The sequence below is a fragment of the Giraffa tippelskirchi genome, chromosome 7 (genome assembly GCF_054371585.1).
Source record: "Giraffa tippelskirchi isolate mGirTip1 chromosome 7, T2T-mGirTip1v1.2.pri, whole genome shotgun sequence".
Taxonomy (NCBI): domain Eukaryota; kingdom Metazoa; phylum Chordata; class Mammalia; order Artiodactyla; family Giraffidae; genus Giraffa; species Giraffa tippelskirchi.
The window spans coordinates 4652043-4675702 of record NC_137281.1 but is presented as its reverse complement, the minus strand read 5'-3'; the positions used below and the strand labels follow the sequence as shown (position 1 = coordinate 4675702).

The following is a 23660-nucleotide window of genomic DNA, read 5'->3' as shown; positions in this document are numbered from 1 at the left end:
CCATGCTCTGCAACAAGAGAAGCCACCATGATGAGAGGCTCAAGCACTGCAATTAGAGAGCAGCCCCCATTCAGCACAACTAGAGAAAAGCACATGGAAAGCAATGAAGGCCCAGCGCAGCCAAAAACACACACTCAGTGCTATTCAATATCTAGATGAGCTCCAGTATGAATGGTGTCTTTAGACATGGTAAAGTTCAACTCTCACATCCATACATGACCACTGGAAAAACCATAGCCTTGACTAGACGGACCTTTGTTGGCAAAGTAATGTCTCTGCTTTTAAATATGCTATCTAGGTTGGTCATAACCTTCCTTCCAAGGAGTAAGCGTCTTTTAATTTCATGGCTGCAATCACCATCAGCAGTGATTTTGGAGCCCAAAAAAACAAACGCTGATCCTGTTTCCACTGTTTCCCCATCTATTTCCCATGAAGTGATGGGACCAGATGCCATGATCTTAGTTTTCTGAACGTTGAGCTTTAAGCCAACTTTTGCACTCTCCTCTTTCACTTTCATCAAGAGGCTCTTTAGTTCTTCTTTGCTTTCTGCCATAAGGTAGGGTACTTATATAAACATAAATATATAAACCAATGGAGCAAAAGTGAGTACTCAGAAATAATCCTTTGCATGTATGTAAAATGTACTGAGGAGGGTGCTGAGACTACACAATGGAAAAAGGACAGTCTCAATAACAAATGGTGCTAAAAATTGAGTATCTACCAACAACACAATAAAGCTGGAACTTAACCTGCAACAATCAGAGAAATTGCGATGTCAAAGAACACAATCAACAGAAAACCTCTAAGGGGAGGTCATATAAAGTGATACAAAGAATTTCTATCTCTCATAGATTTAGGTTGATTTCATACTTTAAAATCAATGGTGGAATAAAACAACCTCTATCACTCATGTCTGTTTCTCAAGTATCCATTCTATTCCCAATCATTAAGATTTTGAGGCCAGTGACCCACTCATTTACCTACAAATATATTATAAAAATCAGAACAAATTTCCCCTCACTTGTCTCTTTCAGGATTCAGCAGGCATTTGTGCATATTAATACTCAACCTCTATGTGTAGCTTCTTTACCCTGGTTGACAGAGAGCAGACAGGGCATCCAGATGGGCCCTCAGCAATCCCTGCTGCCCAACAGCATTCAGACCCCGTCTCCAACCCGTGGGGGAGAAGCCCTGCTCAGGACGGTGCCCAGGGGAGCCTCCTCACAAGGGCCAGGTCACCGGGTCATGGGGAGACGGGATCTAAGTGGAGACGACTGGCCCTGAGGGAAGGCCCCGGGTGAGTGTGCGTGTACAGGAGTCAGACAGGACACTCCAGAGTCAGACACGATTAGCGAGTCCAGAGAAGGGCATTTCAGGAAGGACAGACTGAGAATCCACTGAGAATATGACCTTACCTGAGAAAGAGCCATGCCTGACTCCTGTTCTTTTCTCTTCCTCATCTTCCACGTATATTCCTCAGGCAACATGGGTCTTTAGAGGTCAATCTTAAAAGTTAAAAACACGCTGTTTAAGGCTTAGAACGAACATCCCCACTTCCTGTGTCACAACCACAGAGGAGAAAGCTTACCATGTGGAACAGACAGTTCTCCGTTGCCCACTGTCTTAGGAGGGACTCAGGACAGTCAACTCCTGCACACAGACCAACACGGGCGTTTTCCCACACTTTCCCTCAGATCACACTCCCCTCCTGGTGAGGCTTCATGTACACAGCAGCAGGGGCACCTCTGCTGACCCCACGATCCCCTTCAGGTCACACACCAGGCCCTGGTCCAGCCCTATGCAGAGCAGAGGCCCCTCAGCCTCAGTCCACAGACCCACATCTAGCAGGACATATCTCCTACTGAAAACATTCTGCAATCTTGAATGTGGTTTCTTAGAGGCCAGAAGGATAGAAGTTTACTTTCGTATTTCCCTCTAAGTAAGAGGGCTTATTTATTTTGAATAAAGAGTGATTATTTAATTACAAAAAAAAAACATTCTGCAATCTTAATCTTAGCACTCATAAATTTCCTTCTGGTGCAAACAAACTTACAAGCAATACAATAACAGAAAACATTCCAAGCCCTAATAATTGATGCCTGAGAGAAAAATACATCCGAAGACACCCAAGGGCCCACTAGATTCCAAGTCACACTACTTTCACATCCAGTGACCCAAACCAAACACTGTCATCTCCAAAAATGACTACTGAAAGAGAGATGTGTCCAACAATGTACATGTCCCAGTGGGACATTTATTTATTTTAAAAAAAGAAAAAAGAATCAAGGACTTCCGTGGTGATCCAGTGGTTAAGAATCCACCTTCCAATGCAGAGGACAGGGGTTTGATCTCTGGTCTGGGAGGACTCCACATGCCAAGGGGCAACTAAGCCCATGCACCACAACTACTGAGTCCACACGCCTAGAACCTGTGCTGGGCAACAAGAGAAACCACTACAATCAGAAGCCCAGGCACTGCAACTAGAGAGTAGCCCCCTCACCACAACTAGAGAATGCCTGTGCACAGCAAGGAAAAAATAAATAAATTTTAAATAAACAAAGTTCAGCACAGCCAAAAATAAATTTGAAAAAAATTTTAAGAGTCAAAAGAGAAAAAGTAACTCCGTTACAAAAAAATGAACATTTTAAATAAACGTTCCACTAAAAAGGCACTGTGTAGTGACAGTCAGTCATTTCTTACCACAGGTGTCCTCTCCCCAGTCCCCTACCCCAGGCTGCTGCTGCTGCTGCTAAGTCGCTTCAGTCGTGTCCGACTCTGTGTGACCCCATAGACGGCAGCCCACCAGGCTCCGCCGTCCCTGGGATTCTCCAGGCAAGAATACTGGAGTGGGTTGCCATTTCCTTCTCCACCTACCCCAGGGGCGACCCACAATTAACTGAATCAAGACCCTGGCTGAATAAGGATCGCAAACGGAAGTCATCTTCTCATATAAATAACTACAAAATGCACAAACCTTGTAGACAGGAGTTTTGCAATTCTCATCCTCATTTGTATAATTTAAACAAATTTTAAATTTACTAAATTCCAAAGTGACATCAGGGTCTTGACCCTGATGCTGTGAAAGATTGAAGGTAGGAGGAGAAGGTGACCACAGAAGATGAGAGGGTTGGATGGCATCACTGACTCAACAGACATGAGTTTGAGCAAGCTCTGGGAGATGGCAAAGGACAGGGAAGCCTGGCGTGCTGCAGTCCACGGGCTCTCAAAGGGTCAGACACAACTGAGCAACTGAACAGCAAAAGTCACACATCAATATATCATAACTTAATCATCCATATCCAAACAGTTCACCATCTATCTGGATCCAGTTTCCCCCTCTAACTGCACTACCATGTGTTAGCATTTCATTCCCTTTATCGAGCTCCCAGTTTATTTCTCTGTCCACCTCATTTTGCTCCCCTCGGTTCTCCTGCTATCTCTCCCCTCCTCTCTACTTCCCTTACACCTGTCCTGCTTCACTTTGCAACTTGCTTCCCTTCTTGACCCTCCTTCTTTCCCCACCTCTGCTCCCACTCTACCCTCTGGGTTACACCTCTCCTATTGCAGTTAAATTCCCTTCCGCTCCACTCCCCGGCACCTTAATTGGCGACGCTTCTTTCCTGCTCTCTCTCTATGTCTGCTCTTCTTGTCACCCTCTGTCCCCGTTCTCACCCAGCAGTAAGTTGCTCTGAGGGCCAAGTTTCCACCTTTTCTATCCACTATGGGACTCTGTGCAAAGGGCGGCACCACTGATGCCCCCTGTTCTGTGGCTGATCCGGCAGCCTCTCCCCACGTTTCCCATCTGGAAAGTGGCTTGTTAACTTACTTCTCTTATTTTATTCAACTGCTACTTTCAAGGGTAAAGCTATTTCATTTTTTTTAAATCCCTTTGCATGTCCCTCAGCCATCCTCTATGTTCCCAATCTGTTCTTCCTCATTCTTTTCTCCAGCTCAGTTTTCTATTCCTATCTCAGTCCCTCTGTCTCTGCTTTTCCTGATCCTCCCTTCACCCCTATATTTAGAAATACGGCAACTAATAAGAGGGGCTGAGAGGGCGAGGCTGGGTGGGGAGGTGGGGGGGCAGGAACCCACCCCCGCAGACAAGTACTTTACAAGGGAGGCGGGAAATAGTACAAGTACTGCTGCAAGGTTTTAAGCAGGAAAATGCTGGGTAGGCAAAAAAGCCAAGGGCAGCTGACAGGGACAGAGTAAAGGTACAAAGTAGGTGATTAAATAGTTAATCCCACTTGAGGACTGTCAATAGAAAAACTATGGAAGACTCCTATAAGTTAATGATTACACAAGAAAGCAGGTTCAGTTCAGTTCAGTTCAGTCGCTCAGTCGTGTCCGACTCTTTGCGACCCCATGAATCACAGCACGCCAGGCCTCCCTGTCCATCACCAACTCCCGGAGTTTACCCAAACCCATGTCCATCGAGTCGGTGATGCCATCCAACCCTCTCATCCTCTGTCATCCCCTTCTCCTCCTGCCCCCAATCTTTCCCAGCATTAGGGTCTTTTCCAATGACTCAACTCTTTGCATGAGGTGGCCAAAGTATTGGAGTTTCAGCTTCAACATCAGTCCTTCCAATGAACACCCAGGATTGATCTCCTTTAGGATGGACTGGTTGGATCTCCTTGCAGTCCAAGGGATTCTCAAGAGTCTTCTCCAACACCACAGTTCAAAAGCATCAATTCTGCGGCGCTCAGCTTTCTTCACCGTCCAACTCTCACATCCATACATGACTGCTGGAAAAATCATAGCCTTGACTAGACCGACCTTTGTTGGCAAAGTAATGTCTCTGCTTTTAAATATGCTATCTAGGTTGGTCATAACATTCCTTCCAAGGAGTAAGCGTCTTTTGATTTCATGGCTGCAATCACCATCAGCAGTGATTTTGGAGCCCCAAAAAATAAAGTCTGCCACTGTTTCCACATCTATTTCCCATGAAGTGATGGGACCAGATGCCATGATCTTAGTTTTCTGAACGTTGAGCTTTAAGCCAACTTTTTCACTCTCCTCTTTCACTTTCATCAAGAGGCTCTTTAGTTCTTCTTCACTTTCTGCCATAAGGGTAGTGTCATCTGCATATCTGAGGTTATTGATATTTCTCCCGGCAATCTTGATTCCAGCTTGTGCTTCTTCCAGCCCAGCGTTTCTCATGATGTACTCTGCATATAAGATAAATAAGCAGGGTGACAATATACAGCCTTGACGTACTCCTTTCCCTATTTGGAACCAGTCTGTTGTTCCATGTCCAGTTCTAACTGTTGCTTCCTGACCTGCATACAGGTTTCTCAAGAGGCAGGTCAGATGGTCTGGTATTCCCATCTCTTTCAGAATTTTCCACAGTTTATTGTGATCCACACAGTCAAAGGCTTTGGCATAGTCAATAAAGCAGAAATAGGTATTTTTCTGGAACTCTCTTGCTTTTTTGATGATCCAGCAGATGTGGGCAATTTGATCTCTGGTTCCTCTACCTTTTCTAAAACTAGCTTGAACATCTGGAAGTTCACAGTTCACGTATTGCTGAAGCCTGGCTTGGAGAATTTTGAGCATTACCTTTACTAGCATGTGAGATGAGTGCAATTGTGAGGTATTTTGAGCATTCTCTGGCATTGCCTTTCTTTGGGACTGGAATGAAAACTGACCTTTTCCAGTCCTGTGGCCACTGCCGAGTTTTCCAGATTTGCTGGCATATCGAGTGCAGCACATTCACAGCAAAATCTTTGAGGATTTGAAATAGCTCAACTGGAATTTCATCACCTCCACTAGCTTTGCTCGTAGTGATGCTTTCTAAGGCCCACTTGACTTCACATTCCAGAATGTCTGGTTCTAGGTGAGTGATCACACCATCGTGATTACCTGGGTCGTGAAGATCTTTTTTGTACAGTTCTTCTGTGTATTCCTGCCACCTCTTCTTAATATCTTCTGCTTCTGTTAGGTCCATACCATTTCCACAAAACCAACCAGGCTTGCTCAACAACAAAATCATTCAACAGAAGGACAACACATGCCAACAAACAGTAAAACAATGGTGGCATGAAACTCACATCCAGCCCAGTGAGCTCAGTAAGTTAGGACACGCTCTGTGCACACACAAAAAGCAGTAATTTGTGGATCTGGCTTTACCTTGTAGGAACAAGAAAACTCCCCTGCTCAACCCAGAGCAGGAGCTGATGATGGAAGCATGATGTCTATTCAGAAAAGACAAGGAAGGTCTTCTCCCCCTCATTTTTCCTTTGATTATAAAACTGTAGCGCAGTAAATTCTCAGGGCGGCATCCCCTCTCCCGCGCACTTGTGAGCCTCACAAGCACCCTCGTCTAACAAACCACTTCTTAACTATCTTTGTCTCTAGCTTTTTTTTTTTTTTTTCCTGCGCTGAGAGATGAAAGGATGTGATATCGGAGCTCTCTGGAGCCCGGAAACGGCACCGAACAGTGTCACAGCCACTGGCCTCAGAGAAATTCACAAACCGAAACAGAAATGATCAAAAGAGAGAGAGAGAAAGGATCTGCGACCAGTACCAGCTAGGTCTGAACTTACCGGGGCTGGGACGGGAGTGGAGAGTTTAGATCTGCAGTCACTCACAAGACCCTAAGAAGGAAGTAAGACAGGGCTCGCTGCGCGGAATGTCACTAGAAAGGAGAAATTCACCCTTCCTTGTACGACCTTCACTCCTCGAGTTCCACTTCCAGGTCCTTTCAGAAAACGCCGGCGCGGGGTCAGAAGCAGGACTTCCGGGGTCGGGGGCTGGGCGGAGCGCTTCCGGCGAGGGGCGGGACGGGGCGGAACAGGGAGGGGCAAGCGGCGCGACGGGGCGGGGCGAGGAGGGCGCTCCTGTTAGCGTTCGCAGACCGAGAGGGCGGGGCAGGGGGCGGTCCGGAAGGTGCTTTTCAATCAGCTGACGGTGCTTAGTAGGAGTTACTGCCTGTAGCAGTTTTAAGGTAAAACAGCTTACAGCTCTGTGGGCCAGAAATAAAGTGCACAACAAATCTAATGTGCTTGAGGCATCCCCAAACCTTATCACCATCACCACCACTTTCCCCGTCCCCGCCCGCATGGAAAAATCGTCTTCCAAGAAACTGGTCCCTGGTACCAAAAAGGTTGCTCTGTGCGACTGAATGAATCCATAGCGCTGTAACTTACGTGGGGGACTTACAGGTTGCACCTCCATGTGTGTAAGTTTTGGAAATGACTTCTATGCCTGGACAATTCATTGACTTGATGTGTGTGTGTTAGTCACTGGCTCGTGTCGGACGCTGCGACCCCATGGACTGTAGTTCGCAAGGCTCCTCTGTCCGTGGGATACTCCAGGGAAGAATACTGGAGTGGATTGCCATTCCCTTCTTGAGGGGATCTCCTCCACCCAGGGATCTAACCCTGGTCTCCTGCATTACAGGCAGATTCTTGACTGTCTGAGCTACGAGGAAAGCTTCATTGCCTTGATAGCTGGAGAATATGTGGACAGAGTGCTACTGCTGTATTCACTATCCTATTTGCTTTAAATAATCAAAAAGAACTGTCATCAGTCTGTTTCACTGAAGCGTTGCCTTCCAAGAACTCAGAGGAGACACACCTCATTCTGGTTTTGCCTTTGTAGGGAGAGTTTTATGCCCATGGATTGGAGGCAGAGCTAGAAAACAAGTGATCAGGAATCTTTCCTCTTTTCAAAGAAATTTCAGCTTCACAACGATCATTTAACTCATTGGCCAAAGAACCTTTAGTGTCATCACATCGTCCTTTCCAGCTTAGCAAGGAGGCATCCGGTGCAATAGCAAACAACTGTTGTGGCATACGGATAAACACCTCTGTGGAAGTAGGGACCTCATTTCAAGAAAAGTAAAGAGCAAGCATATTGGTTACAGCAAATTTTGTCTGACAACTCCTGTCAGGCAACTCATGTCAGGGAGCTGGTGTGACATCGCGAGCCCAGTGGCCTGTGTACCACAGTGTGGATGGAGTGTGCCCTGCAGCTGGACCGGGGGCTACCCTGGCACTCCTGGGTGTGTGACTGGGGAAGTAGGTGTGGGACATGAGTGCACCCAGTTTTCTGTGTCAAAAGGCTGTGTCCTGACAACACACTCTTTGGAGCTGTTGGAGCTGAGAATAAACGCACAAAACTGCCTTTGCCTGGGGGAAGGTGAGGGGAGATTATGGAGGTATCAGCTGAGACTTTTTACTTGCATAATTTGCATACAATAAAATGCACTTTTATCAAGTGTACCATACAGTAGGATTTAGTATGTTGCCAATATTGTCCAACCACAATAATGTCATCATACATCAGTTCAGTTCAGTTGCTCAGTCATGTCCGACTCTTTGAGGCCCCATGAACCGCAGCACGCCAGGCCTCCCCCTAAAAACAAAAACAAAAACCCCTTGTCTGTCAGCAACTATTCTGCATTCTATCTGTAGCCACAAGCAAACATTACTCTACTTTCTGTCTCTATAGATATGGCTATTCTGTACATTTCATATAAATTAAGTCACATAATATGTGGCCTTGGACTTCCCTGGCTGTCTAGTAGTTAAGACTCCAGGTTCCACTGCCTGGGGAATGGGTTCCACCCCGGGTCTGGGAGCTAAGATCCCAAAATGCTGCACTGTGTGGCCAAAAAAAAGAAAAAAGTGAAGAAAAGAGTGAAAGAGGAGACTGAAAAAGTTGGCTTAAAGCTCAACATTCAGAAAACTAAGATCATGGCATCTGGTCCCATCACTTCATGGGAAATAGATGGGGAAATAGTGGAAACAGTGTCAGACTTTATTTTTGGGGGCTCCAAAATCACTGCAGATGGTGATTGCAGCCATGAAATCAAAAGATGCTTACTCCTTGGAAGGAAGGTTATGACCAACCTAGATAGCATATTTAAAAGCAGAGACATTACTTTGCCAACAAAGGTCGGTCTAGTCAAGGCTATGGCTTTTCCAGTGGTCATGTATGGATGTGAGAGTTGGACGGTGAAGAAAGCTGAGCGCCGCAGAATTGATGCTTTTGAAGTGTGGTGTTGGAGAAGACTCTTGAGAATCCCTTGGACTGCAAGGAGATCCAACCAGTCCGTCCTAAAGGAGATCAATCCTGGGTGTTCATTGGAAGGACTGATGTTGAAGCTGAAACTCCAATACTTTGGCCACCTCATGCAAAGAGTTGAGTCATTGGAAAAGACCCTAATGCTGGGAAAGATTGGGGGCAGGAGGAGAAGGGGATGACAGAGGATGAGATGGTTGGAAGGCATCACCGACTCGATGGACATCGGTTTGGGTAAACACCGGGAGTTGGTGATGGACAGGGAGGCCTGGTGTGCTGTGATTCATGGGGTCACAAAGAGTTGGACACGACTGAGCGACTGAACTGATCTGATGAAGTTATCAGGTGGTTGATAATCTAGTTTTGCTTTCTTTAGGGTTTATATTAAAGAGAATATACCTCCACACTAAATACCCTCAGAAATACAGCAAAGTTACTATTCTTTAGATGAAAATAAATCCCAATGTCTTCTGAATACTGTATATTTTACAGGCTCTGTTAACTAGATTTGCTAGAACTCTCAGCAATAGAACACAAAGATGTTAAAAACATTATGGCTTAAGAAGAAAAGATAAATAGTAATTACTCTCAGAGTGAACATATAATGAACTTGATATTGCATTATATTTACTTATGATTGACTTAATTATATTATGATGTAAACAAGCTTTTCTCCAAAGAATTTGAAGATAATTCAGCATAAGTGTGGAACCGAATAATTATTTTACCAAATAAAGCAGTTCTCATCAAAAGAAAAAAAATTTCTCTTATTTCCATTTCTCTTTTTATCTTATCTATCTTACATGATGGATGCTAGTTAAACATATTGTGGTAATCATTTCACAATATAGGGAAATCAGACTATTTTGCTGTATACCTTAAACTTATACAGTCATGTATGTGATTGAATGAAGAGCTGTTTATATAGCTCTTATACATCACTGTAGAGTTGGTTTTAAACAGGGAAATAATTAAAACACATTAGCAAAAAGAGAAACAATAAAATTCATAACATTTTTTAAAAACATGTTGCTCTTTTTAAAGCCATGGTTAATAATCTAAATTATCACTTCCCTTAGTTCTCCAGTATCAGATCCCAGGTCTTATCCTTGTCTCTGGAACTGAACAGTGTTTCATTTGGCCTCTGCAGTGAGAGAGAGAAGTACAGAAGCTGTTCTGCAGTTTGAAATAGACCATACAAGGTAGGGAGAGTTTTGTATTTCTGATTCTAGTGTGTAATACAGAGACAAATTCAGTTCTTGTTTCCTTAAACTGCTTAAATTAATTCTAATTGCACAAAATGTTCCTGCATCCACCTACTGTCCTATGTCAACTACTCTGGGAGACCCACATTTTTCCAGAATCCTCAATGTCTTTAGGCCTTATTAGCAGGGCAGGAGAGCAGCCTGCTGGCAAAAACAATTCCTTTTATTTAAACCGTTTTCAACTTGTTTAAAGGGAACAAGTTGAAAGTTATGTTACTTTCGGACATAACCGGCCCACAGAAATGCAAACTTTTTCAAGTTGTTACTCTCTGCAACTTCAAATAAGCCGGTCAAGTACAGGGAGGGACCTTGAGACCCACCCCCTTTTCCACCACCCCCTTTTCCGCCCTCGGGTGGCCCAGGCTCAGACCTGGACTCCCCGCCCACCGTCCCGTCTCTAGCGCTCCGCCCAAGCCCCGCCCAGGGCGCCCCGCCTCTTCGCCTCGCGCACGCGCACTTCTCTGCAGACCCGGAAACGGAATGCTTGGGACGAAGGTCACACGGCAGCGCGTAAGTTTCTCTTCTCTAGCTTAAATCTGTGCTTTGCGGTGCCTTGACTCCATCTTCAGGGTCTTGGAGTCTCTGCGGTCTTTAAATTCCCTCTCACGCCCCTACTCGCCATGTAAACCGAGAGGTCAGTGTTAACGAGTTCGCAGACCGTTTCCCTTTGGGTTTTCAATTTCTCTGAGGCCAGTACCGAAGCCCTTGGCTTTTCTGCCTTCGGTCCACGTAGACACCGTCTTTCGCCACATTTTCCTTTACTATCTCTGCCTTCCGCCTCATGTAAAGTCTTCGTCCGCGAGGTGGGTTCGCGGCCCCCAGCCTCGCCCTCTCGGCCCCTGGAGGCCGCGTCCTTTCCCCGGTGCTGGGATTCTCAAGAGCTCGCCCCGCTCCTGAGACCCCCTCTCTCGCAGCCCCTCAGTCCGCGCGTCTCCTCAGGCCTGTCCTGCTCCGCAGGGCCCCCCTCCTGGCCAGCCCTAACTAACCCAGGATAGAGGTGGTGACGTGGGCCATCTCTGTGACGCCCAGTGTTCTTCGGCCCAGAGTTCCAAACGGTCTTTTTCAGTCCGCGGGCGTCTTATTCAGTCGCCATCCTCGTAAATACAGGGGCGAGGAGGATCAGGAGAAGCAGACAGAGCGACTGAGACAGAATAATTGAGAAGGGTAAAGAATGAGGGAGAACCAGTGGGAACAGACAGGGACTTGTAAATAGACAGTAAAGTAAAAGTGATTACGCCTTGAAGGTAGAAAGTGAATAAAATAGAGAAGTGAGTAAAAAGTGCCAGATCTCCAAGGATTGGATAGCAACATAGGGAGAGGGGCTCTGGGTCCACTGGTAGGAGGGTGGCAACAATGGTGAGGCCCTTCACGCACAGTCCGGGAGAGTGTAAAAGGTGGAACCGTAGCCTTCAGAGCATCATGGTGATTGGGAGAGAAGGAGAGGGAAAATATTGACTGCAAGAGCGAAGGGAGAGAGAGCAGGAAGGAACCATCGCCACCTGGGATGCCCGAAAGTGGGGAGGAAGGGAGTGTAACAGAGAAGGGATGTAAGGAAAGGGCACAGAGGAAGCAGAGAATGGGGAAGAAAGAGGCAGAACATAGAGATGTAGGGCAGTCAGAAAGGTTAGAAGGAGCATCAAGAGAGGGAATGATTTGCAGAGTGGAATGAGACAGGTGTGAGAAAATAGGGCAGGAACAGCAGGAAAGTGGAGGGGAACAAAAAGAGACAAAAATAGGGAGACAGGATAATAATATGTGGAAACACATAGTGTAGGTAGACACGATTATCATACTAAGTGAAGTAAATCAGATAGATGGACATACATGATATCACTTATATGTGGAATCTAAAAAAAAAAGGTACCAATGAACTTATTTACAAAGCAGAACTAGACTCACAGACACTGAAAACAAACTTATGGTTCCTAAAGGTGGAAGGAGGAGGAGGGATAAATTAGAAGTTTGGGATGAACAGATACACACTGCTATATATAGAATAATTAAACAAGACCTACTGTATAGCACAGGGAGCTATATTCAATATCTTATAATAACCTCTAGTGGAAAATAATCTGAAAAAATATATATTTAATGAAAAAAAGGATATCCTACACCATTTGATCTTCAAAGATCTATCAAGCACTGAAAAAAGTGTAGGAACTGACTTGTTGATCTCTCTGTAGGAGTTGACTATTCTGAGTCCCTCTTGAGACAGTGTGCTGCAGAGGACTGTCTGTTCCACACGGTGGGGGTCTTCCGTGTGTGTGTGTGTGTGTGTGTGTGTGTGTGTGTGTGTACTGTCTGTTCCACACGGTGGGGGTCTTCCGTGTGTGTGTGTGTGTGTGTGTGTGTGTGTGTGTGTCACAGGAAGGGGATGTGTTGATTTTACGCATTAAACTGCTTGTTTTCACCTTTCAGGATTGACTTCTAAAGACTCAATTAGCCTGAGGAAGAAAGAGGAAAGAACAGGAGTCAGGAATGGCTCTTTCTCAGGTAATTTCATATTCTCAGTGGATTCTCAGTCTATACTTCCTGAAATGCCCTTCTCCAGACTCGCTAATCGTGTCTGACTCTGGAGTATCCTGTCTGACTCCTGTGCAAGCACACTCACCCAGGACCTTCCCTCAGGGCCAGTCGTCTCCACTTAGATCCCGTCTCCCCATGACCCGGTGACCTGGCCCTTGTGAGGAGGCTCCCCTGGGCACCGTCCTGGGCAGGGATTCTCACCCACGGGTTGGAGACGGGGTCTCAGTGCTGTTGGGCAGCAGGGACTGCTGAGGGCCCATCTGGATGTGCTGTCTGCTCTCTGTCAACCAGGATAAAAAATCTGCACATGGAAGTCAAGTGTTAATATGCACTTTTGCCTGGTGCATTTTTTGAAAACAGACTAATTATGGCGAATATGTTCTGGCTTTTTATACTGCATTAGAAGCTAATGCAGATGGCTCAGTGGGTAAAGAATCTGCCCGCAGTGCAGGAGATGCAGGCAGACGCAGGTTTGAACCTTGGGTTAGGAAGATCCCCTGGAGAGGGAAATGGCAACCCACTCCAGTATTCTTGCCTGGAGAATCCCATGGACAGAGGAGCCTGGCAGGCTACTGTCCATAGGGTTGCAAAGAGTGAGACACAACTGAAGTGACTGGGCAGAAGCTAAAGGGGTGTATCGGTGGTTTAAAAATCATGATGATTGGGAATGGAATGAAAAGTTCAGTGATATCGAGTGTTTCGTTCCTTTGCTTTTAAACTATGAAATCAACCTAAATCTCTGACACATGGGGATTCGTAATCTATTTTTCATCATCTCCATTCCTTGGAGGTTACCTTTTCACTGTGTTGATTGCCTCCTTTGACACATAGAAGTTTGTGGTATCACGTTAATGGTTTAAATAGCAAGAAGATTACTAACATCTTATGTGTGTCTGTGTGTCAGCCCCCCTATATGATGATCTTTTATGCCCTTGCACGAACTTCTTTCAGATTTTCTCAGAGAACCCTCTGTCAGTGTGCCTTTAATACTCTTCCTGTTATTCAACTGTTTGATTCTTTGGCTTCAATTCCAGAGGCCAACCCTGTGAGTTCTGACATTGCTGTTTAGTTTCATGACCTGAGTCAAGTGACTCCAAGTGTGTCTAACAGTATACTCCTCTGTAAGATGGGAAGAGATCATCCCTAATGAGCTGTTATATTTATAGCAATTTCATACATGTAAAGACTTTACTTAGAATGGGATTTGGCATATAGGAAGTGTTCCAACACTTCGAGTCATTGCTCTTGTAATCGTCATACTTGCAGATTTTGACCTTTCTGTAAAGCCACTCTGGACTTTGTCATCTCCGAAGAGCCCACTGGTGCTGTAGCTCATGTACATGTTGAATATCACATGGTGTATAAAACATAATAGTCACGTTTCTGCATAGACCACCTGTTATTGAATTTTATTTCTATGTTGTTTGTGTGTTGTTCAGAAAAAGTGAAAAATCTGCATTGTATGGAGGATATCATAATCTCTATGAAAAAGGATAAGAAATTAAAATTACGGATGCATAATTTTCTCCAGATACCTTTACCTGGATCTGTCAGAATACATACTTTAATTGAATGGATCCTTACTCCTCTCTCCTCTTCTCATTTTGTGCAAAAATAAGAACTCTCTTCATGGCCCTTTGATGAGATGTTTTCATTTCAGGAACAGTTGACCTTCAAGGATGTTGCTGTAGAATTCTCTCAGGAGGAGTGGGAATGCCTGGACCCTGCTCAGAGGGCTTTTTATATGGACGTGATGGTGGAGACCCTCAGGAACCTGATCTCTGTGGGTGAGGATAACTTCACTTCAGAAACTGGAATCTGTCCTTGTCCTTGTGTATCATTGCATTTCCCTTCTGTGCCCCTTGGGAGCTCCTGTTTTGCTTGACTGATCTGAAATCCCTGTTGATTCAGACATGAAAGCTTCATGATGTGGTATCATGAGTTTAAGCTTAGCTTTTCTGCAAATGATTAATCCATTTCACGATACACTGGGCATTGTTCCAGAGCTTAAGTATTTATAAAGCTGAGAGCAAACTTTTAAAATATCAAATTCTCTTCTTTTCTGCCCCTGTGCTTTTGCTCCACTACTTCTTGGAAGAGAGCTCATTATCTGAATATTACACTTGTTTCCTCTGCATTCACTAGGAGGCAAGTGGTAGACCAACCTGTGATAGAGTTTTTCAGACCCACGTTCAATGTTCTCACTCCTCACCTGAACAAAGAGCTAGAAAAGCCCCAGCTCTTCACATTTCATTCTTTTGGGAAACAGAAATTACTGTTGCTGATCAGAATATTATTTCCATCTTGGAACAAGAGGAACAGCCCTAGCCTGTGAAGAGTGACATGAAAAGAGCAAGAGGATAAGAATGTATCAAAAGTCTGAACACAGGTCAGATCTCAAGGGCAGAGAGGAAGTGGCAGTATTACTGGTCTTTGGTAACTGTACCCACGTGGGAGAGTTCTTTTCAGAAAACAGAAGTTTATTTATTGTGACTGCTGAGAGCACATTTTTCTTACTCCTGGGTTATCATTCTGTTCTTCAACATGTAGAATGTATTCTTTCACTCTCTGGTGGAGCCCCACCAGAAACAAAAGCAGAGTCTTCATCATGATGTACACTCTGCCATCTGGCCCCTGTGAACTAGTTGTTGGTTGACTTTGAGCATCACAAAGAGGGTTGCTTTAAAAGAGTCTTTTACCCCCTTCACTTCTCTCTCTGGACTCGATTTCACTGGATGCTCAGTTCTCAGTCCATATAAATAAGAGTTGATGCCTCCAGACCCCACTCCCTGGGCTTTTCTCTATTTCATCCCCATTTGTGTTCTTAAAAGATCTGATCAGAAGATGGGAAAATGTTGGCTGCAGTTTGATTCCATGTGGCCCCTTCATGGAGCTGTTGTCTCAAGCTCTCGCCCCTTGTTTGGATTTTGCAGCCATTTCTTCTGTTCTGATTTTTGCCACACTTTTCAGGGATGTCAGAAACTGGGAGGCAGATTGGATCTTGCGTAATTTTTACATAGCAAAACTACAAAGACAGTGGACAAAGAGATCGTCTATTTTTATTTCCTAATTCCTCATGGGGGAAATATGTGTATCTTTCAGGCTCTTGGTTTGGCATCTTGGGTTGAGTGCATGGTTTCATCTCTTCACCAAATGTTGTATTTTTTTCCACTCTTTTATGGCTCTTCTATGGCTGTACCTAATCAGTATACTCCCCTGATCCCATATTCTTCTATGTTTCCATGATTTTACCTTTTGAAACTTGAGGGATTTTGTGTGTGTGTGATTAAATAAACTTAATAAATAAATAGATTAATTAACTTATTGGCTTTCACTAGGGCTCTGGGAGAAATATAAAAATAACTAGCACATTCTTGCCTTCAAGTAGAAAAGTTTATAATCTCGAATGTGAAACGTGCTTTTGAAATACAGATTCCTAGAGTCTATAATTTTATCCAGTTTCCTTACTGTGATAATCCACTTGTAGTGGGCAGCTCCAGATGGACTCTGTGGGGCGGATTTACTAACAGAAGGTTTTTGATGGAGAATGCTTTTCCTTATGTGTTATAATATTTTCCTGCTATGTACTAAGTCATCACTTGAAGCTACTTGGTAGATTGGTCAGCATGTTGTAGGATACGAGATAGAAAGTCTCATGAGAGCCTCACTGATGAGTCTTTCCTGGTTGTTTTTTTTCCTTTCGCGGCTTTGAGGACTGTCACGAAAGCATGTCTCAAGGGCACGGTGTCAGTCTTGTTTCCAGATACTAATGACCTTCTCCTATGAGCCAGAGGAAATGATGTAGGAGTTTATCCCAGGAAAACTTTATTCACGTTCTCCTCTTCCTTATGTCGGACCCCTGGACTGGAGGGTCTGATGTGGGGATTCTGTGGGAGAAACTGCGTTTTATAATTACTCTCCAGTTAGTCCGTCACCCACACAAAGTATGAGATTTGATTGTATCATGGGTCCACTCTGTCCCTCCTATCTCGTTGGGGTTCTTTCTTTATGGCTTTAGTTGTAGCAGATATTTTCTGGTAGATTTTAGTCTTTGTCAGTGATGGTCGTTCTGCAGATTATCGTGATTTTGGTGCTCGGGAGAGAAGGTGAGATTGTTGTGCTCGGGAGAGGCAGTGAGCATGGGGTGCGTTTGCTCCGCCATCTTGGCTGCTCGCTGGTACAGTTACACTCACCTGGACATACAGTCAGCAGCTGTGCTCCCGCATGTGCAGATACCTTGTGCCCCACTCATGCCATTTCTCATTCCTGACCTTTCCTCACATGGTACTTTTATGTGGATGGGAAGACTGTCATTTGCTCACATATTTAAATAATTATTTTGATCCCAGTTTCCCCAGCACTCCTTCACTCATCGCTTCGCTTTCCACATCACTCAGTGTAAAAATGCTGCCTCTTTTTCTGTTGTACAACTTTCTCATGACACGACCAAAATCAGTATGTGCAGCTGTGAAGACTTAGAAAAACCATTTTCAGGAAGGGTGGCTAAATAACATTATTAGTTACATGGCTGACTTCTTTTATGTCTCCCTTGGAATATTCTTTTTAAACTCCTGGCATTTGTTTTAATATGTTGTAATCTGTGCTGCTGGGGTGAGCGGTCATGCTTTAGAATACGTTGTTATTGTTTGGAAGCTCCAGTTCAAATCCTGTGTCTCTCGGTACTTTCTGTATAAGTTGTGGTCATGCATAGAAATCTGTGAGTCAAACCTGTGATTTGAAAACTTGTGTTGATTTACCTCACGCCTTTTAAACCTTTAAAAACAAGCCTTTTGAATCAAATTAGTGCTCTTTGATGGCTTAGACTCTTTCATGTTTTATAATCATGATTGAAAAGTTGTTTTAAAAAAAATTACTTGTGTATTTATTTTTGGCTGTGCTGGGTGTTCATTGCTTCTGTGGTTTTTGTCTAGCTGTGGAGGGCAGGGGCCACTCTCGAGCGGCTGTGTGCGGCCTTCTCTTGTTGTGGAGCAGGGCTCTAGGGTGTGCAAGCTTCGGTAGTTGCAGCTTCCAGGCTCTAGAGCACAGGCTCAATCGTTGTGGCACACAGATTAGTTGCTGTGAGGAATGTGGGATCTTCCTGGATCAGGGGTGAAACCCACATCTCCTGCATTGGCAGGCGGATTGTTCACCACTGAGCCACCAGGAAAGCCTGAAAACTTATTTTTTATAAATAGTTATATTAATATTCTGTCATGTTTATTATAATGCCATTTTGCATCACATCTTGTATGCTTTTCATCTCCAGTTTGTGCGAATCCACATTGTGTCTGACCCTAGTTTATAAATTTATAAATTGCTCTTTATTACATATCTTTTTAGAGCCAATGAACTGGAGAATTTTAAGTGTTCTGTGAAGGTTGAGAATGGCTTTATTTATTTGCTGCTAAATTACATAACTCTAGAATATTTCATTGGTTAATTCTTAGTTATAATTAATATATGATGGCTTTTCAGCTTTTATTATAGAATACAACTGACATGTACCACTTGTTAATGTTGTAAAATGCATATTCTTTATGGATACATAGTTCTATAGCAGATATTCAGAAAAATTTTTTGTGAAAAACTGTGTTAACAAATTCTTCCATTTTTATATGCTGTATTTTATAATTCCATACTACCAGTTATTTATTCATTAGATAAGTTTGTTTTGGATTATGTACATTATAGTGGATTGTGTGGTCCTTAGCATTTATTTGTATGCCATAGAATACAGAATATATGTACAGAATATATGTAAATATATTATTATTTGTCTCCTTATTAATGAGACCACAGTATATCTATTGTTAATTGGTATATGCTATGGTGTCATAGTGACAAAATATTCTTTCTTTGAGAGTTAACCTGTGTTTGTCTAGTGTGAATGTTTTTGTCACAGGGTGTTAGAACTTTGCTGTCGTTGTTGTTGTTGTTCTGTAGCGAAGTTGTGCTCTGACTCTTTGCAACTCTATGGACTGCAGCATGCCAGGCCTTCCTGTCCCTCACTATCTCTCGAAGTTTGCCCAAGTTCATGTCCATTGAATCGGTGATGGTATCCAACCATCTCATACTCTCACCTTACATATAATCAATCACTCTTCAGTCAAGAGTCCTATTCCTTTAGTGTTCCTAAAACGTTTAAGGTCATGATTCAGAAGTTTCATAACATTATTGGGCATAAGTAGTACTTTTGGTTTGTTTTATTTTATTTTGACCATGCTGTACAGCATCTTAGTTCCCTGACTGGGGATCGAACCCATCCCCCTTGCAGTGGGAGCACAGAGCCCTAACCACTGGACTGCCAGGCAATTCCCTACTTTTGGTTTAATGTCATATATTCAACATTATACTTTTATTCATGAGTTGTAATGAATAATAACACCATATGGTTCTTTGTATCTTGTAGATATCTCTCATATACATGTGGTCAATAAATTACAACCAACAGCAAGCAGTGATAGAGGAGATGCATTCCAAACAGTGACGTTGGGAAGACAGGAAGGCCCTGAAATGAAATATTTTTGCTTCACGGAAATCCAGGAAGATGACTTTGGGTGTCAGTGGAAGAATGATGAAAGAAATTACAAAGGAATGCCTATAATCTATACGGAAAATGTAACTCACAGAAGAGATCGACAAGGTAGGTGGAATGCAGAAAAGAAGCCTATTAAAAATAGACTTGTGTTAAACGTTCAGGATGAACTGCATATATTTAAGAAAAATGTTTACAAATGTCATGAGTGTGGTAAATCCTTTAATTACGGCTCCTCCCTCAGTAGACACCTTCTAATCCACACAGGAGAGAAGTTATATAAGTGTGGTATATGTGGCAGTGTTTTTCGTCTAAAGTCACACCTTGTAAGTCATTGGACAACTCACACTCGTGCGAAAACTTACAAATGTGATGAGTGTGGTAAAACCTTTAATCATGGCTCATCCCTCCGTAGACATCAGATAAGGCATACAGGAGAGAAAGTGTATAAATGTGACATATGTAGCAAAGTCTGTAGTCAGAATTCCTCCCTTAAACGTCATCAAAGAATTCATACCGGAGAGAGACCTTACCGATGCAATGAGTGTGGCAAAACCTTTAATCGTGGCTCTCACCTCTCCACACATGAGGTAATCCATACAGGCATGAAATTATGTAAATGTGATGTATGTGGCAAAGTCTTTAGTCAAAATTCATGCCTTAGAATTCATCGGAGAATTCACAACGGAGAGAAACCTTACAAATGTAATGAGTGTGGTAAGGTCTTCCGTCAAAATTCACATCTTGGAAGACATCAGAGAATTCATACTGGGGAGAAACCTTACAAATGTAATGAGTGTGGCAAGGTCTTTAATCAGTATTCAAATCTTGCAAGTCATCAAAGAATTCATACTGGAGAGAAACCTTATAACTGTAATGTGTGTGGCAAGGTCTTCAGTCAAAATTCAAATCTTGTGAGTCATCAGAGAATTCATACTGGTGAAAAACCTTACAAATGTAATGAGTGTGGCAAATTTTTTAATCAAAGAGCATACCTTACAAAGCATCAGAGAGTTCATAATGAAGAAAAGACTTACAAATGTAATGAGTGTGGGAAGGTCTTCAGTCGAAATTCAAATCTTGAAAGTCATCAGAGAATTCATACTGGAGAGAAACCTTTCAAATGTAATGAGTGTGGCAGGTTGTTTTCTCAAAAGCCAAACCTTGGAAAACATCAGAGAATTCACACGGGGGAGAAACCGTACAAATGTCGTGAGTGTGGGGAGGTCTTCAGTCGAAATTCACTTTTTGCAGTTCATCAGAGAATACATAACGTAGAGAAGGCTTTCAGCTGTAATGAATTTGAAATGCCTTTACTGAGTTCTCAACCCTCTCTAAGTATCAGATAATTTATACATGAAAGAAACTATGTAAGTGTGACATATGTGGGAAGTCTTCATTCAAAACTTACAGCATACAATTCACTGGAGATTTCATAGTAGGGAGAAGCTAAGCAGATGTCATGAATATGCCCAGGATTTTGTGCCTGCAAGCCTCATTTTCTATCAGATAATCTATAGTGGAGAGAAACCTTACAAATGTACTAAGTATCTCAAAGTCTTCAGTCCAAGTTCACACCTTGAGATCTGCCAGATACTACTTTATACTGGAGAGAAACCTTTCAAATATAATGAGTGAGGCAAATCCTTCAGTGTCAAGCATGAGTTACCATCAGGTGATCCATCCTGGTGAGATTTTAGTAATACAGTGATACGGCAAGGCTTTTAGCAGGTATCCACATCTGAGGCTTCATTGGAAAACTCATTCTGGATAGAAACCAGATAAATGTGTTGTGGTCAGGCCTTAAGAGGAGGAATTTATTAATTAACTCATTCTCGAGATTATCTCCCAAATGCCATGTATGTGAAATAACAGTCTTATTGCTCAGGTAGGACAGTTTTTATTTGTGAATGACAGACCACCTGGAGAACAGGGACTGAAAGTAGTAGGAGGTTTATCATTCTCATCTAACAGGAAGTCCAGAGGCTCCCATGTGGGGTGTGATGGGGTCCTCTGCCCCTTGAACCTCCGTGAGTACTTAATCCTCACCTTATAGTAACATGACTGCGCTGTGACTGAGAAGGCTGAAGGTGAGGGCAAAAACCCTTTTTATTTGAAGGGTTTTGTGTTGCACTCATGGAAACACTGATCCCAGGTATATTCTCCCTGGCTCACGCGTTTGCGACATGTCTAACAACCCTGCATCAAGTTCCGGATTCTGAAGTTTTTGTTCTATAGCATTTTTCCTAAATCTCATAGTGTAAAGTTCCATAATTTGTTTTAAAGCGTAGAATAACTTTTTGCTGATGTTTGACAGATGTAAAGTTTAAATGGAGAAATTTTCTTTTGTACTATGAATATTTCATTGAGCACAAGTGTGAGACAGTCCTTCCTTCATTGAGTTGCCTGGGTACCTTTGTCAAAAAGTAGTTGGAAGTACACTTGACCCTTGAACAAGGCAGGGAGATAAGGTTTAGTTTCCTGAGCAGTTCTAAATCCATGTATAATTTAATGCTATCCTGCTATATCCGTGGTTCTGCATCCTCAGATTCAACTGACCTCAGATCCTGTAGTACTGTAGTAGTGTTTATTAGAAAAAACGCCCATATGATTGAATCCACACAGCTGAAACCTGTGCTGTTCAAGGGTTAATGTACTGTGTGTGTGCTCAGTTGTCTCCAACTCTGTGTGACCCCATGGACTGTAGCCCACCAGGCTCCTCTGTCCATGGGATTTCCCAGGCAAGAATGCTGGAGTGGGTTGCCATTTCCTCCTCCAGGGCATATTCCCCACCCAGGGATTGAAACTAGATCTCTTGTGTCTCCTGCATTGGCGGGTAGATGCTTTACCCCTGTGACATCTGGGAAAACCTGTAGTGATGGAGGGCTATTTCTTGTCTCCTCATTCTGTTCCATTGGTCTTTGCGTCTGTCATTCCAGAAAGCCCACACAGTCTAGATTCCTGTCACTGTATTAGAAATCTTGAGATCATGTGGGGCGATTCCAACCACAGCAATATTCTTCAGGTATTTTAGCTCTTCTAGTTCTTTCACCTCTCTCTGTTATTTTTAGAATAATCTTGTTTGATCTATAAAAATCTTGATGGAAAATGCATTAAGACTGTATATCAATTTGGGATATTTTAATATCACTTCTATGTTGTGTCTTCAGTCAATCTGGTATGTTTTATTAACAGTTCAGTAAATATATGTTTCTCTCAGATGACCTAAATAAAAGATCGTCTTTGATTTCATTCCTTTCCATTGTAGGTTTTAAGCATAAAAGTCTTTATTTTGTTAGATTTACACATTTTTCTTCTTTTTGAGCAAACATCATATTCTATATTTAATTTCAGTTTCCATTTGTAAATTGCATGCATATAAAATTACAATAGATTTTTGCATGTTATGTCCTGACACCTTGCAAATTATACTTTTTTCTAGAAATTTGTATAGATTCTTTTGATTCTCTACGTGCATTATTTCCTTAAATTTCCTGTTTCTACTGTTAACAAGTTATCGCAGACTGAGAGACTTGAAGGAACACAAGTTTATTCTCTTATGGTTCTGGAGGTCAGAAATGGAAAATGAGCCAAAGCCCTGTGTTCCTTGTGTATTTTCCAGGATGCCGGAAGCCACTTAGATCCTTTGTCTCATGGGTCCCCATTTGTATTCGCATGGCACACACTTTGAATTAGTGAATGATTTTATTCAGACGTCGTCTTGTTATATGAGCATTTTCTGAACACAGTTTAATTTAGGACACCTTGTCACTCCATCTTTGTACATGTACACCTTAATAGTACTTAACACCATCATATGTGATTCAATTATTGGTGAATTCCCCCTATAGAATATGCTCCTTGAAGGCAGGGTATTGGTTTTGTTTCCTGCTAGGTAGCCAGTGATTGAGACCATTCTCAACTGACAGGTGTGCGAATGCGCTTGATCAGTGCAAAGGGTTGTGTAATAGGTAGGCTCACAGAGCAGTGAGTGAGATGGTCTAATAAGCATTGTACTTGTGGCACCAAATTCCTTACTCTGTTACATTACACCCAAGCATTTTGAATGGTTGTCATAAATTCTCACAGTGTGATTTATTCACACATTGTGAATTTTCTCCAACATGTGCTAAACAGATCTAACTCATCAGTGAAGAAATGTCTTCATGAAGTTTTTTTAATCCACAGCATTTTCTTTTATTTTTTAATTTATATTTATCTGGAGGATAATTGCTTTACAACGGTGTGTTGGTTTCTCCCATACAACAACGTGAATCGGCCGTAAGTTTACTTATGTCCCCTCC

General features: G+C 42.9%; 2 protein-coding genes and 1 long non-coding RNA gene across 8 annotated transcripts in view; 1 reads left to right on the top strand and 2 right to left on the bottom strand.

Moving 5' to 3' along the window:
* Positions 1 to 6685, bottom strand: part of LOC145515125 (zinc finger protein 701-like) — a 39388-nt gene extending 32703 nt beyond the window's left edge. For all 4 annotated transcript variants that reach the window (XM_081514792.1, XM_081514794.1, XM_081514791.1 and 1 more), the window contains exons 1-2: positions 6549 to 6685; positions 1416 to 1505 (exon numbers count right to left, since the gene is read on the bottom strand). The gene's annotated coding sequence lies outside the window, so the exon portion shown is untranslated. The remainder of the gene's footprint in view (positions 1 to 1415; positions 1506 to 6548) is intronic.
* Positions 6686 to 8214: 1529 nt separating this feature from the next.
* LOC145515204 (uncharacterized) lies at positions 8215 to 11621 on the bottom strand. Its single transcript, XR_014060750.1, has 2 exons — positions 11282 to 11621; positions 8215 to 10174 (listed from the first exon to the last, which is right to left on the bottom strand). It is a non-coding gene; the product is annotated as an uncharacterized LOC145515204 (long non-coding RNA).
* LOC145515093 (zinc finger protein 320-like) overlaps positions 10773 to 23660 on the top strand; it is a 65639-nt gene continuing 52751 nt past the window's right edge. The window contains exons 1-4 of one of the 3 annotated variants that reach the window (XM_081514619.1): positions 10773 to 10929; positions 12714 to 12788; positions 14488 to 14608; positions 19231 to 20886. In XM_081514619.1, the coding sequence (XP_081370745.1) occupies positions 12774 to 12788; positions 14488 to 14608; positions 19231 to 20705 (1611 nt within the window). In that variant the 5' untranslated portion in view covers positions 10773 to 10929; positions 12714 to 12773 and the 3' untranslated portion in view covers positions 20706 to 20886. Of the gene's footprint in view, positions 10930 to 11322; positions 11460 to 12713; positions 12789 to 14481; positions 14609 to 19230; positions 20887 to 23660 lie in introns of those variants that run through there. The other 2 variants (XM_081514620.1, XM_081514618.1) reach the window with 2 other exon arrangements.